The sequence below is a fragment of the Magnolia sinica genome, chromosome 11 (assembly GCF_029962835.1).
Source record: "Magnolia sinica isolate HGM2019 chromosome 11, MsV1, whole genome shotgun sequence".
NCBI classification, from domain to species: Eukaryota; Viridiplantae; Streptophyta; class Magnoliopsida; order Magnoliales; family Magnoliaceae; genus Magnolia; species Magnolia sinica.
This window is the reverse complement of record NC_080583.1, coordinates 75401406-75417665: the sequence shown is the minus strand read 5'-3', so window position 1 is coordinate 75417665 and position 16260 is coordinate 75401406. Positions and strand designations below refer to the sequence as shown.

Sequence of the window (16260 nt, the reverse complement as noted above, 5' to 3'; positions counted from 1 at the left end):
ATGGTGAAATGCATGATATCAAGTGATTGAAGAGATAATTACTATAATCTTCTCAATGAAAATTTCAATTATCCTCTATCCAGAGATGGTTGTCGATTTGGACGGTCTAGATTGTGTTATAATAGATGCAATATTACGATCGAATAGTCACCACCATTTTTCAAAGGTTGATAAACTATCATAGAAAGCTGAAAGAATAAAATCGTCACCGTCGGATCGCTGATATAAAGGCAGAGGTAAACCCCGCTATTATACACCGTATCTACAGTATATTTCCGCATCTCTTCCTCCTCTCTAACCCCAGATTTCTGTTATCGTAACACCCCTCTTGTATACCATACTTCCGTATATATCTCTTCTTCCTTTTTAACCCCACCTATTTTTTCATTTCCCACCATTGCCCTTCCCTTTTCCCCTCTAACATAAATCCATGCCATATGATAATCGATTTTCCATGACTGTTACACCTGAAAATCCGTTTTAGCTGCAGGAGGGTTTCCGGGACATTTTCGTCATTTCAGGGGGGAATTTTTTATTTTAATTTTTTTGAAGAATGAGGTGGGAGAAAGTGGAGTTGAATGGGAGACCGAAGGAGACAGCTGAAGGGAAGAAATCACCGGGCAGGATTGGTGGGATTCTTGGGCCAGGGAAGAGGTGGGGCCACACATGCAATGCCATCAAAGGGGGGAGGTTTCTCTACGTTTTCGGTGGATACGGCAAAGACAACTGCCAGACCAACGATATCCATGTCTTCGATACATGTGGGTATTATATGTAAATTTATCATTCTTTGTTGGTTTTTTATTATTGTAGTGTTATACAAGTGGGTTTTTGAAATCTTGCATTTTTTGTTGTTTTTGTTTGTGGGTTTTGGTTATTATTGTGATTTGATTCTTTACTTTTCATGCATTTGGTGTTTGTGATGGGTGATGATTTGGGTGGTTGTAATTTCTGCTTTCTGGGGGGTTTTTTGTTAGTGGGTTTTGGTTGTTGTGTGATACAAGTGGGTTTTTGAAATTTTGAATTTCTTTGGTTTTGGTTTGTGGGTTTTGGTTATTACTGTGTTTTGAATCTGTATCTTTCATGTATTTGGTGATTGTGATGCTGATTATGGTGTGGTGATTTTAATTTTATTTTTATTTTTTATTTTGGTTGGGGGGATACAGTTTGGTATTTGAAAATTTGAATTTTCTTTGGTATTTTGCTTGTGGGTTTTGGTTATTATTGTGTTTTGCATATGCATTTTTGCGTGCATTTGGTGTTTAAATATGTATCTTGCATTGCTGTAATTGTAATTTTGTGGTTTTGTGGATTTCCCTGCATTTTTTTTTTCTCAGATTGAAATCCATGTCTTCCGTGCGTTGATGTTTATGCTTTCAATCAAGTAGGTAGATGCAAATATGCAGTTTTTCTGGGTGTGTTTGTGCATACTTTTTGGTTATTGTTGGGTTTGGATTGGTATGATTTGGTTTTCAGCTTGTACGTACTTATGTTGGGGTTTGTCGCATGCATCGCTTGTTGCGTCTCAATGCATGCGTGTAGTTATAGTTATGCAGATTTTGTGGGGGCTTTTTTTTTTTTTTTTTCTAAAATGGGATTTGATTATTCTCGTGTTTTGTATTTGCATGGTCTGGTTTTGAGCTTGTTATTGAGATTGCTTCATGCATTTGGTGTTTTTCTTTTTCTTTTTCTTTTCTAGGCTTTAGGTATTGTTGGTTTGATTCTGTGTGCTTAGATTTTGAGGTTGTCATTGAGGGTTGTTTTCATTGTCTTGCCATCTCTGTTGAGTAAGTGTCTTTGATACATGTAGGTAGTTGTAATTTGCTCTTCTTCTTCTTCTTCTTTCTGGGTTTTCCTTTTTGGGTGCTGGTTATATTCATCTCCTCATCCATTCTTTTAATTCTGAGATTTTCTTTATTTGTCAACTGTTTCTTATGATTTGTCTTTGATACATTAGTTGGAACTTTCTAGGTTTTTTCCTCGGTTTTCTACAATTGATTTTGGTTATTGTTTTGTTTGGGTCTCTAGGTTATGCTTTTGAGCTTTTTTTTTTTTTTGAAAGGCGATAGCAGAATCTTTGTTAATGCAAAAGAAACAAGGACGGTGATAATGCAAAAGAAACAAGAACAGTGATTAGGAAACAAATAACAAACAGGGAACCATGTAGTGAAAGCTTTTATGGGTTTTGCTTCATTGGTTTTTGTTATGGTTCTGTTTTGAAGCTGTATGCTCTAGTTTCATGCTTACAACCAAGGTTACTCCGCGTCATTTCGTATTTTTAGTGACAGTCTGGTCTTTGGCACATTTAGTAGTAATTTTGCATCACATTGGAATTTTACTTCCTCTGTTTTTTATTCCGAATTTTGAATGTTTATCTTCTATTTAGGAGCTTGTTTTCAGGATTTCTATAACCTTTGCAACATGTAAATGCTGCTTGTGTGCAAATGGGACGCTTCAATCATGCAGTTTCATGGTTTTCTTTTTCATTGTTTGGATCTTCTTCTTCTTCTTCTTTTTGCATTTGTAGTTTCACTGTAGATATTTATTGGTATTTGTTTATCTTTCATCACCATAGTTAGTTTTTGAGCTTTTTTTTTTTAAGTTTTGGGTTTTTATCTTGATCAATTTGCAGCTAAGAATACATGGAGTAAGCCAATGGTGAAGGGAAATCCGCCTTCTCCAAGAGACAGTCACAGTTGCACCGCAGTTGGAAACAACCTGTTTGTGTTTGGGGGTACAGATGGAATAAATCCACTCAAGGATTTGTATATTTTTGACACCTGTAAGTCTTCTTTTTTTCCTCGGCATGACTGCTTGATGATATTTTGTTTTCTTCCACTCCATGTTTTTGTTTTCTGGTATTGTATTGAAGCCAGATTTGTATTGCCCATGACAAGTATTGTATTTTTCTTTTTAAACCTTAGTTATTAATCTAATTTTATGATCTAATAGAGAGAAGATCATAAAAATTTCATGAGCAGATTGCTTAATCACTCTTCTTTGTTGGTGCTTGTGCTTGTAGCTTATTTTTGGGTTCAATAATTTAATTAGACATGAAAGAAACTTATGATTAACGCACAGGATAGATTCTAACAACCTTTTGCATATTTGTAGCTTCGAATACATGGATAACTCCAAGTGTAAGTGGTGAGGGACCAGAAGCACGGGAGGGGCATAGTGCAGCACTTGTTGGTAAGAGGATTTTCATATTTGGAGGCTGTGGGAAATCTCGATATGATCCAGAAGAAGTATATTTTAACGATATTTACATATTGGACACAGGTAACTTCTTCTTTATCTAGCTTATGTAGTTTGTATCAGTTGGTTATTTTCACTATCCCTTCAACATCTAACAAGTTATATGGCCGGCTTGTCCATCCCTTGCCACCGCACAAGCCAATTAGTAGTATGGAATTGAGTACGGGACCTTACTAGTATGGGTATTGAGTACGGTAGGGTGTCCTGAAATTCAAATGTGTAGAATATGGGTGTGGCAAGGATTGGTTACTTCTAACACATTATCTTATTAAAATACTTCCCTAACAAGTTGAATCCATTGCCTGTTCGTTACAATTCACAATAAAGTCCAAATAACTAACAGCTGTAGAGTTCAAAATCCTAGTGTATGTTTTGTCTCGGGGCAGGGGAATCCCTTGAGCTTCTGATCAACTACTCCAGCGTTTTAAGTGCCCTAGAAAAGGACCATATCCAATATCCTGTGTCACATAATGGGGATGATCGATGTGGTTATGTAACGACCAATACAGCCATTAAGTAACTGTTTTTCAAAACCATAGTGAGTTGCCTATTTGTGGCAAGGACCACAGCCATCCTAATTTCAATTTTTAGAAATGTTTATGAAATTCAGAATGATTTTATTTAACAAAATCTGAAAACTTGATCTAGAGTCTGCCCTTGGCTAGTCAACACACGTCTCCAAGCTCTCAAAATAGTGTTCTTTTCTGTCATAGAGTTATCTCCTGGCAGTTGGAAGTGGATTTTGTAGTACATAGAGTTTGGAATTGTTTGGATGGAACTTCAGCGTGACCAATCAGGAAACCGATCCTCCAGCAAGGTAAATCTAGTGGAGACTCAAAATCCTCCATCCCATTTATCTTCTAACGTCACCAGATCTTGGTTCCAATTCACTGCAAGACCTCCTGCTGATGCATTGATGGCAATGGTGATGGTGCTTTGCCAATGCATGATTTCGAAGCATTTCAAATGATTTCAAAGTTTCAAATCTCATAAAATGTCTAATGTAGTTGGTTCAAGATGTCATACCGTAAGTCCCCTCTAATAAGAGAGAGGGTATGATAATTGTCGAAGTCAACAATAATTGTCTTTGAGAGGTACAACAAGTTTATTTTAAAAAGTAAAACTGTTTAGTAGTCTATGTTTTAACTTTGTGTTAGTTTGGTTAGGTTGTTTGTTTCTTCTAAATGCAATAAGTTAGCTTTTTGTATTATTTGGTAAAAGGCTTTTTGTAGATGTGAGTGGACCGTGATGGAATCAGACATGTGGCCTACTTCACTTGGAGATAATGGTTCCTATTGTTTTATTTTATTAATCTCCATTTTAGTCCTTAAGGTGATGTGTTAACAACTTAACATATAATTTAAACATGTGGGCTTTGGTTTATGTAATAACTTAAGCATGGGAGTATTTTTTTTTGTACTCTTATACTATGAAACCCTAATGATAATGAGAGGAGAGGCTAGCGACATCACTACCTACTAGGCCTTCTCTCCCTTTCTCTTGCTTCTTCTCATATTCTCTCCCATTCTTCTTCTCAATCTAACTCAAGGAACAATAGATATCATAAAAGGAGACATCAAGAGTTTTATGAAGGAATTTCACGGCTGAGCTATCATAAGCAAGGGGCTCAACCCAATGTTTTTCACTCTTATTCCTAAAGTCGAGGATGCATCAGACATCAAGCTAGAAGCTGATATGCTTGCTAAGTGGAGCTTATAAAATATGAACAGCAACTCTTTCGAAGAGTCTAAAGGAGGGAGCATGGTGATATTCCCTATCATGGGGCTTTGTTAAAGACCCACGTGTTCTAGGTGGTTTTTTGGGTGCAAATGAAGCCATTGACTCTAAAAGGATGGGGACCTAGGATGCTTTGCAAGGTGGATGTGGAGAAGGCTTAGGATCCTATTTATTGGGATTCTTGCGTTTATCTCTTGACAAAATGGGTTTCGGAGGAAAATGGATAAGTTGGATCAAAGAATGCATTGGCTCAGCCACTTTCTTCATACTAATTAATGGATTTGGGGTTATTCTTTAGCTCTAAATGGCTTTGGCAAGTTTATTCTTTATCAATGAGAGGATCTCCAAGATGAGCGCCTAGCTTACCAGTGTCTTTTAACAAGTCCAAGGTATACTTTCTCTGAGAGATGAAGATACCTTTCTTTGATCAAGCCACCTCTATTCCTAGAAAATATTTTCAAATTCCCTAAATCCTTTATTTCAAATTCTTTTGGTAGAAATCCCTTCTGATCTTTAATTTCCTGGGAATCATTCCCGACTCTGGGCATAACCAGTCCTCTTCACAGCCTAACTGAACCTCTCGAACCAAGGACGATGGGATTGTTTAATTCCATAAATAGACTTCTTTAATCGGTTAACTTTTCCTTCACTTTTGGGGAATTTGAAAGTAGTTGGAGTCATACACACTTTCTCCTCTAAGTCTCTGTGAAGGAATGAATTTTTCACATCTAGCTGATAAATAGGCCAAGAAATTTTGGCAGCAAGAGACAACAATATATGTATGGAGTTCATTTTGGCTCCTGGAGCAAATGTTTCCTTGTAGTCAATTTCATAAATACAAGTAAACCCCTTGGCAACAAATTTAGCTTTGTACCTTTCAATGGATTCGTCTGCCTTGTGCTTCACTGTGAAGACCCATTTGCGTCCCAATAGCTCTTTTCCTCTAAGTCTACGAGTTCCCATGTGTCGTTTTTTATTATTAATGTCGTCTTCTCTTCCATCATAGCCTCATGCCACTTTGGATTGGAAACCGAAGACAAGAAAGAATAGTAGGTAGGAGACACGGCGTTATATGAAACAAACTTAGATATAGGGTGCGAAGTACATTAACACTTCCCTTTCCTTAAGGCAATGGGAAGACTATCATCAGAAGCAAAAGTCATGGACAAAGGACACATATTACCTGGTTGCAAGGAATCAGAATCAACAGGTGGACCTGTCTCAGTGGTCACCCCTTTCTTGTGTCTTTATATATGGAGTTTCTTAAGGCAACCGGAACTGGGAAGACTATCCTCAAGAATAGAAGTCATGGACAAATGACACATATTACGTGGTTTTAAGGAATTAGAATCAGTAGGTGGACATGTCTCAGTGCTACCCCTTTCTGGCGTCTTGAATATGTACATTGTTCCTTCACCGTATCAATAGTAGTATTAGTAAGATATTTTGAATTACCTAAGGCATCAATCGATGGACTACAAGGAACAGGAACAAGAACAGTAAGCGGACAAGCTGGTGAAAGATGCACCTCTTCCTTCTCACTAAGCCCCCCCTAAAGAGAGGCAGACTTACTAGAAAAGAAAGGCATGAATTCAAAAATAGGCGACATCCATAGTAACAAACTGTTTCTTAGACATGGATCAAAACGCTTGTATCCTTTTTTAGTGGTAGAATAACCTAGAAAAGCACCCTGAATAGCTTTTGGATCTAATTTGGTCAGGTTTGGTCCAAGCCATTAATAAAACACACTCCAAAGACACGATTAACAATGAGCGTAGGTTGATATGGATGGAAAACATGATAAGGAGATTTTAAGTCCAAAACTCTAGGTGGCATATGATTAATAAATAGGTGACCACAAGAACTGCATCCACCCAAAAATGTTTTGGAACGTTCATCCCCGTCAAGAGACTTTGAACAACTTCAAGCAGGTAACTATTTTTCCACTTGGCCACTCCATTTTGTTGAGGAGGCAGGAACTTTTATGTATCATCCCATACTCGGCCAAGTACTCCGCAATGAGCTGTCAAAGTATTCTTGCTCGTTATTTGATCGAAATATTTTGATATTTTTATCAAATTGTGTGAGTTTCATCTTATGGAATCTTTTAATAATGTGTGGTACTTCATCACGAGTCTTCATGAGATATGACCAAGTACAGTGAGAGAAATCATCCACAAACGAAATGAAATATCGGTAGGCATCCATTGACACAACAAAAGTAGGCCCCCACACAGTAGAATGAACAATATGAAATGGAAGCAAGCATGTATTTAAACTTGCTAGAAAAGTTGATCTACAATGTTTAAACAACGCACATACTTCAAACTATTGATTATGACTCACAATTGACTTATTTAAGTCTGGAAAACACAATGGTTAGGAAAGAAGGTTACACAACAATTCAAACTTTTAGTAGGAATGCTAACAAAAATCAAGTTTGTGGATAAGTTTGTGATGCCAGACATGTGATCCAACCATTCGGAAGCAGGAGATTAATCCATTAATAATCAAAGTAAGTCAAATATAATAACACGCCATTCTACCATATTTAAAAGAGTACCAAATAGATAATAGAATTCATATTTACGTTAAATCACAATCCCACACAAGCATAAACCACATAAGCATGAAAATCTAAGGCCCAATGAGAGACTGGAACTCTCACGTTAGCATAGATATGGCTCTAATTCAATGGGCAGATTTGCGCAATTCTAAGGTTACGGTTTCAAGGGGTTTTGGGAATTTTGGGGAAAATGGGAGATTTAGCATTTGGGAATTAAGGGTTTAGGGTTTCGTAGGGAATTGGGAGGTTAAGGTTTTGTAGGGAATTGGGGATTAGGGTTTATAGGATAGGAAGATGGATTGAGAAATGGAAGAAAACGGAGGGAAGGGGCTGAACATTCGGTCGTACAACCCCATCCATACGTGTGGGGCTGGTGGTAACGGGTTGGGTTTTGAGGAGTGATGGCTAGAAAAAGATGAATTTAGGTGACGGGTTTAGGTTTAAAAGGAAAGGGTAAAGGGATTTAGGGTTTATAGAAGAAACGTGGTAGGGAAGAAGGATTTGAGAAGAGATGAGAAAAAAAAAAAAACCTTTTAGAAGAGAATAAGATAGAGATGAAAAGGATAACTAGGCTTCACACCTTTGAATTCACACCAAATAGTCTCTTTTCACAAGAGAAGCTCAAATCACATGAGAGAAAGAGCTTTTTCAAGCAAAAGAGTTGTTTTCATTCAATTATTATGGGCAAGGGTTGGACGCCCCCCCTCCCAGTTATAGTCTCAACACGTGTTTTGACAAAAATACTCCTCACTTAAGAAGAACATACCTCACATGTCCCATGATGAAATAAACTGAAAATAATTCATCCTAAAGTATAAATAACTATAAAAAACATAAAATCATTTAATCGTAATACTAATTACCAAAGTGATCAAGGATCACAATGATCCAACCGCCTGATCAAAGGATCCACACGATCCAACGGTCAAAACTCCTCAAAGAAGCAACCCATATGCATCTTCCTAATGTAAGCACGATCATGCATATGGGGTCTTCAAGTCCTCAGTACGGCCCACTCGAGCCCATGTACAAATCATCGAGCCAAAGTGAATGTTGGGCCGATCTCCTCCTCTAATATACTCTAAATGGTTAGATGTCCTCATCTACTCCCCCCGACCGAGAAGATTTCGCCTCTGGCGAAATAAAGTTGCGATACTGCTCCAAAAGATCTGGGTCAAGTCGTTGAAGATCCGCCTCTGTGAGCCACGTTCAATATGAAACTGGTTGATGTTTCCACTTGATTAAATATTTCTGAAAGTCCCCATGTTGAGAGGAAACCACCTGCTCGTCCAAAATATCATCTATCTCTTCTCTGCTTGTAGGTATGGATGGTAAAGGTGGTAGAGGCTGAGAAGAGGAGTCAAGTAAAGCCCATGGGCGATGAGACAGGTCAGGTGTATCATTATCTGGGTCAAGACATGGGTTTTGGAAAGGCACAAGATTTTCCACATTGAATGTAGCACTAACACCCATACTAGTTGGAAGATCTACCAAGTACGCATTGAGACCTAATCATTTCAAAATCTTGTATGGTCCAGCACTGTGGGCTTGTAATTTTTTGAAGGTCCCCTGTGGAAACCGTTCAGGCCCTATCCTTATCATCGCTTTATCGCCAATCTGATATTCTTTGAACCTACCATGAGAGTCAACAAGTTTCTTATATTTTTCATTACTTACGTTAATCCGTTTTCTAATCTCTGCATGCAAGTCATGAATGTGGCGTGCAAATACATCTGCAGACTCTGAAGGCCTATGGGAGACTAACATGGGAATAAGGTATATAGGTTTTATAGGCTTATCAAAGGGACTCATGCCTCTTGACCTATTGATTAAACTGTTATATGCCAACTTGGCTACAGGTAATATTGTGTCCCAAGTCCTGGTATGGTCACCCATAAGACACCGTAACAAGTTCCCTAAACTCCTATTGACCTCTTTTGTTTGATCGTCAATCTGAGGATGGTATGTTGATGAAAATTGTAATCTCGTGCCCATCATGTGCTAAAGTGTCTTTCAAAAATAACTCATAAACCTAACATCCCTGTCAGACACGATGGTTTTCGACAAACCATGTAAACAACCACCTCCGCAAAGAATAGCTTCGCGATGTTGGAGGCATTAGATGTCTTTAAGCATGGTAGGAAATGGGTCATTTTAGAAAAATGGTCCACTCACAAAAATGGAATCATGCTTCTTGATTGTCTTGGGAAGCCCAAGCACAAAGTCTATACTAAGGTCTTGCCATAGAGCGTGTGGCACTGGCAAAGGTGTGTATAAACCCGTGTTCTGCTTCGCCAGCTGACAAGTCCGACATTGCCCTATAATTTTGGCTATATCTCGCTTGAGACTTAGCCAATAAAACATGTCCTCTACAAGGGTGATAGTCTTGTCACAACCAAAATGACTAGCTACTCCACCAGCGTGAAGCTCCTAAAGAAGGAAATCTCGTAGGGATGTGCGGGGAACGCAAAGCCTGTCTCCTTTGAATAGAAAACTATCAATTAGGACAAACCCACTATCAGTTCTCTGACCATCCAAAAGTGATGCATATACTTTTCCGAAGTTTGGGCATGTGGAATATTCATTCTTCAAACTCTCGAATCCAGTGACTCTAAGGCTCATAGATCGAAGTAACATCACTCTACAGCTAAGGGCATCAACAGGTTTTTTCTCAACCCCGGCCTTGTGTTTCAGAACAAATGAGTACTCTTGAAGAAACTCAATCCACTTGAGTACCTCCAAAGAACTACACATCCATCAGAAGGCATGTCTGTGGATCCACCATCTAAGGAGCTCATCTACTTGCTTCTTCAACTCCGCATGCTCCGCAGTATTCATTCGATAATGAGGAAGGTTTGGTAGAGTCAACCCAATGACGAGATTAATGGCATGTTGAATGTCTCTCATGGTTGGAAGCTTATCTGGTAAATCCTCAAGAAAAACATCTCTAAACTCCTTAAGTACCGAACTCACCTCGGGTTACAACTCTATACTAACCTCAGGTGTAGCCTCTTTCGCCACGAGGGCATACACCATCGAATCCGCCTTAGTCTCCCGCGCAAATTTGTTGGCATTTAATATGTGGAGAGACTTGGGCTGGGATTTCCTCACATCCTTCTGTCTATCCTTTTTAACATCCTCTTTTTTAAATTTCAGGGTGCTCTTGGGCAGAAGAGGATTTAACTTTATCTTCTTGCCCTCATGCATAAAGGAACAAATATTCGAGCGACTGAATATTGTTACATCACGATCAAAGAGCCAAGGTCTGCCAAAGATTATGTGGCCTACATCCATAGGCAAAACATCACACCACAATGAGTCTTTATAAGATGTAAACTGGATGGGAACAAGACAACGTTGTGAGATTGGCATAAAGGACGCATCAACCCATGAAACTCTATAGGGCTGAGGGTGAGGAGTGGGCTTCAGATCTAAACAAGAGATAATGCTATTGGAGACCACATTTGTACAACCGCCACTATTAACGATCACTTTGTAGATTTTTCTCGCCACACTTGGCATAAGTATAAAAAATGGTATTCTTGCACCAATCATCAATCCCTGTAGCCTGAGCTACGGCGCATCTAACAACTACAAGTGGTATGACCTCTTCTTCTTCATCACTAGCACCAATTACAGGGTGATATTCTTCTTCTTCACCATCACCCTATTCATCTTCATCTTCCTCTTCCTCATGCTCTCCAATCACAAGGGACTTAGGTCGTTCTTTTGTGGGACACTCATAAGCGAAATGGCCATATCCTTGGCAATTATTGCACTGCTTGGGCTCACCTCCTCGTGAATTGGTACCAGTGAATCCTTTACCCATAAAAGGGTTTGGGTTTACTCTCAAAGTTAGACTTAGCTCCCTGGGGAGTAGTCTTAACATTGGACTCACGAGAGTCAAATTGTCTCCCGAATTGCGGTTTTAAGTACTGCTCAAGTTCTTGCACCACCTGATAGGCATGCTCAAGGGTGCCAACATCATGAGAGAGCAACTCGCGTTGAATATCGGATCGTAGGCCCGTCCTAAAACGAGAAAGAGTCACTAGTGGGTCCTCCTTGACATTACATTGTATCATGTGTTCTTTAAATTTTGTGATGTAATCCGTCACAGGCATTATTCCCTGGCGAAGGGATTGCCATTGATCCAATCACTTTTGGCAATATGAGAGAGGAAGATATGTTTCCTTCAGCGGTTCCTTCATCTCAACCCAATTTGCGATCGGGTCTTGTCCAGACCTTTCTAACTTGCGGTCAAGATCGGTCCAAAATAATTTAGTTTGGCCCCACCAACTTCATCTTAGCAAACCTCACATGACGGCGATCAGACGTCTCATACCACTCAAGTAGTGGTCCATGTCCGCAAGCCAATAGAGGGAAGCCTCTAGGTCCAGACGACCATCAAAGCACAGAGTCTCGATCTTCACACTTTCCAAAATGCACTCATCTATATTGTAACGATCGTGATACTCTCCAAGGGGTGGTTGGGTACACACCCCATTATGGACAACACCTCGGCTAGTGTTCGAAATATCGGTATCACGCAATGTATCGCACCCTTGGGATACAGATACGTATTGGTTATCACACGGGATATATCGTTTGTATCGTGTAATTTATCGCACTTTTTGGGAAACGTGGAGAAACTTTGGGAAAATGGTTGAATTTTTCAATGAAACTTCTGGGATTATTAAAAAAGACCTTAATACACACTTTTAAATCATAAAGTTTCAAAAAGAAGTGCACATAATAGATTTCCTTTGTATAGGGTCCCAAGCTATGCGCTGTCCGATTGAACTAAGACAACTATATTCAGTATCAACCCCGTCCATCCATTTTTCCATATCATTTCAGGACATTATCCAAAAAATAAAACAGATCCAATGATCATGAAGACCATACCATAGGAAACAATGGTAATTGACCATTAGTGGGCCGCAAAAGTTTTGGATCAAGCTGATAATAGTTTTCTTTTCATTCAAACCATAAAATTATCTGGTAAAATGGGTGGACAAAGTGGATAAAATACATGAATTATAGTGGGCCCACGAAGTTTACAAAGTACACTGCTCACTATGGGATCCACTTCCCACCACACTAGGGTGAGGTGCTGACGTACGCAGATTTCCTGCTAAGTTCCTTCGCTCGAAACCTGGGTGGGGCCCACTATGATGTTTGTAAGAAATCCACCCCGTCCATTCGTTTTTTGAGATCATTATAGAACTTAAGAGCAAAAATGAGCAGGATCCAAGACTAAAGTGGGCCGCACTAAAGGAAAAGGTGGGTAGGAAAATTCCTACCGTTGAAACCTCCCTGGGTCGACAGTGATGTTAACATGCCATCCATCCCATTCATAACGATATTCCTACTCAGATGAATTGAAAATACAAATATTAGTCTGATTCAAAACTTATGTGGCCCCACGAATATTTCTAGTGTGGATGTTCAATCCTCACATTTTTGGCACACTTGAGTATCAAATCCTACTCATTTTTGACCCCATGTCCAAAATGATCTCACAAAACGGATGGACGGAGTGGATTCCTCACAAACATCATAGTAGGCCCCACTAAGGTTTCAAGTGCAGGAACTTCACGAGAAAGGCTTTGGCAGGAAATCCGTGTTTGGAGCTGACGCTCCTCAAGCTCAAGTTGTACGAACATTTCAAAGTTACATAGCCCCACAATAATGTATTTATTATATCTACACCGTTCATGCATTTGAAGAGATCATTTTAGATCATGAACCCAAAAATGAGTCATATCCAAAGCTCAAGTGGACCACACCACAAATAGTAGTGGGGGACTGATTCTCACCATTAATACATTCGTAGGGCCCACCATAACGTTTATTTTCCATCCAATTTGTTAATTAGGTCACACAGACCTGGATGAAGAGGAAAAATAAATATCATATTGATCCAAAACTTCTGTGACCCCCAAAAGGGTTTCAATGGTAGACGTTCAATCTACCACTGCTGTTTGCAGTGTGGTCCAGTTGATCTTTGGATATGTCTTATTTTTCGGCTCAAGCCTTACGAAGAGCTTGCCAAATGGACAAATAGTCTAGATATAACACATACCTCATGATGGGACCCACAGAACTTAGTGACGTCAACACACTAGTTAGCACGGTGGTCTGCGGTACTCGATTTTGATTTTTTTTTTTTTAATTATTATTTAAGGCTCGAACGACCTTTTTTTAAGCAGAGAGGGTTTCGGCTTCAATTTCTCCCAAATCTCATCGTATCAGCGAGGATTTCTTTGGATTTCTCTCCAAAATCAGAGATTTTATTTGCGGTAAGCTAGGAACAACGCTTCGATTTGAATGGCCCACTAAATGGAAGGTTCCGATCATGGCGATCTCTTCTATAGGTACTAGAATCCAACCTCCATTTTTTTTTCCCCGATTTTTTTGGATGATGACGCTATCCCAAATGATATTTGTGTTTTTTTAAAAAAACTTTTTGGTCTCTTTCGAAGGATTTCATATCGCTGGACTGCGATACCAATAATATCGGCTGATATATCGGCCGATAGTATCGATATTACGAACACTGTGTGCAAGTCATCGAGCCAAAGTGAAGGCTAGGCCGATCTCCTCCTCCTCTGGTATACTCTAAATGGTTGGATGTCCTCATCAATTTGGAACATGAAGAACTGAGGGCAGGGATTAGTGATCATTAAGATTGATATCCCCCTTTCCAAAAATGGATGAAAGAGATCTATTGGCAACTCTCACTTTATCCCTTCTAGATGAAAGATTATAAGAAGAAAAAATGGCTGAAAGACCTGTCATATTATTAGATGCACCTAAATCAATGATCCAGGATAAGCTGGATGACGAATGACTAACAATTTTAGCGGATGCATGTAAACCTAACTGAGCAAAGTAGAAGACCTTCCAGTTGAGTGAGGAGGTGGCGGATGCGTTCCAAATCTATGGAAGACACACTCTTTGGAGTCAATGAGGATGTCCTAGAGAAAGGGGCATATATTATGGAAGTGGTAGAACTCGAGGGCTAGGTAGCAGATGCAGCAACAAGACCACTGGATTAAGACGATTGGCCGTAGTGGTGGAACTTCATTAGTCTATCATGAAGATCCCAACTAGTTTCTTGTGTATGCCGGGTTTTCCCACAGTGATCACATTTCAACTTGCCCTTCTCATTAGGCATTTATTCTTCTGATTTGGTCCTTTTTCCATCTCGAGAGGTATTAGAGGAAGCTGCAAGAGCATAATGATCATTTTTAGAGGGAATTGGTTGCATAGCCCTCTTCCTGTTTTCCTCACTTTGCACCAGAGAATAAACTTGGTCCAATGAAGGGAACAGCTCATATTTAGAATTCAACCCAACCAAAGAATCAAATATCATGTTCTGTTCAACTTGTTTGTGATGTTTTTCCCTATCATCCTCAATATCCCATTGTAATAGCTAATAGTGATCCAGTTCTTCTCATAGGCCCTGAAGGGCAGAATAATATGTATCCAAACTTCTATCTGCCTGATGAGTAGTAGCAAATTCTTGCCATAAATGCTATACGCAAGCAATATCCTATTGCTGAGAATGAGTTCATCTCAGATTTCTTTTGTTGTAAGCAGGAATCAAGAACCTCTACTGATCGAAGGTTGCATGGAATTAAGTAACCACCCATCACCATCGAATTTTCCTATCCCCACGTATCATATGAGGAATCTTCCATACCTGGTTCTCTAACCAGGCCATTTACATATCCTAATTTTCCATACACGTTGATATACTTCTTGATGGATTGAAACCATTCAAGGAAATTTGTGCTTATCTAACTTAACAGTTATGATTTGCACACTGGGGTCATTGCCGCAATAGATACCTATCATAGGAACAGGATTTGAATCCCCGAACATGGACTTAGATGAACTGGTGGCCCCAAAGCTTGAAGTTGACATTTCTTGGAAGGTTAATGGTGCTCGTCAGCCGTCACAAATCAACTACCAAATCTGATCGAACACCATAGATCAATCACCAAATCACCCTTATAACTGTAGATCTGACCCAAACACACCCTTTACAGTATTATTAAGGCTCAACACAAAAGAAATCAGCAAATGTAACAAAAAAAAGGGGCTAAAATGGCACTATTTCTTCATAGCTTTTCATCACAAATCTCTCAAAAATGAACAAAGTGAATCGATTCTCGTTCCTTGGAATGGCAAATGATAAACTGCATCAAATTAATGCAAAAAACTTCCACCAAAAACTGTTATGGGAATGCATGGACAAGAAATCAAAACCGGTCCACTATTTCTGGACTTTTCTATTTCAAGAAAGAAAAAAAAAAAAAAAAACCCTCAAATACTTACTGAAATTTTATGAAAAAAAAAAATCATTCCCTCTTAAATACCGCCTTTTTTGCCCTTCAAGGGACCTTGCCATCCATACACTGTTGATGTCACCCATGCAGCATGATGACGTCAGTAATGGGTCACAACAAAGATAGTCTCAATTAGTGCCCATACGTCGCTCTGATACCAAGTAGAGTTTAAAGATCAAGATAGGATGATGAAAGAGGGATAGAAGATGAGAGATCAAGGTAAGAAGAGATTAGGGGGAGAAAGAGAATAAGAGAGTTGAGAAGCATATAGTGATTTAGGCATCAGCCCCCTACCCATGATTTATTAGAACTTCTATAAAAAATTTCATATACACCCCTCAA

The 16260-nt window shown here is 39.2% G+C and overlaps 1 protein-coding gene across 1 annotated transcript in view; it reads left to right on the top strand.

The window, feature by feature from the left end:
* The first annotated feature begins 256 nt into the window (after positions 1-256).
* The window catches only part of LOC131219389 (uncharacterized), a 33686-nt gene continuing 17682 nt past the window's right edge, over positions 257-16260 (top strand). Inside the window, exons 1-3 of the mRNA XM_058214496.1 lie at positions 257-761; positions 2633-2782; positions 3115-3282. Coding sequence (XP_058070479.1) covers positions 554-761; positions 2633-2782; positions 3115-3282 — 526 coding nt within the window. The 5' untranslated portion in view covers positions 257-553. The remainder of the gene's footprint in view (positions 762-2632; positions 2783-3114; positions 3283-16260) is intronic.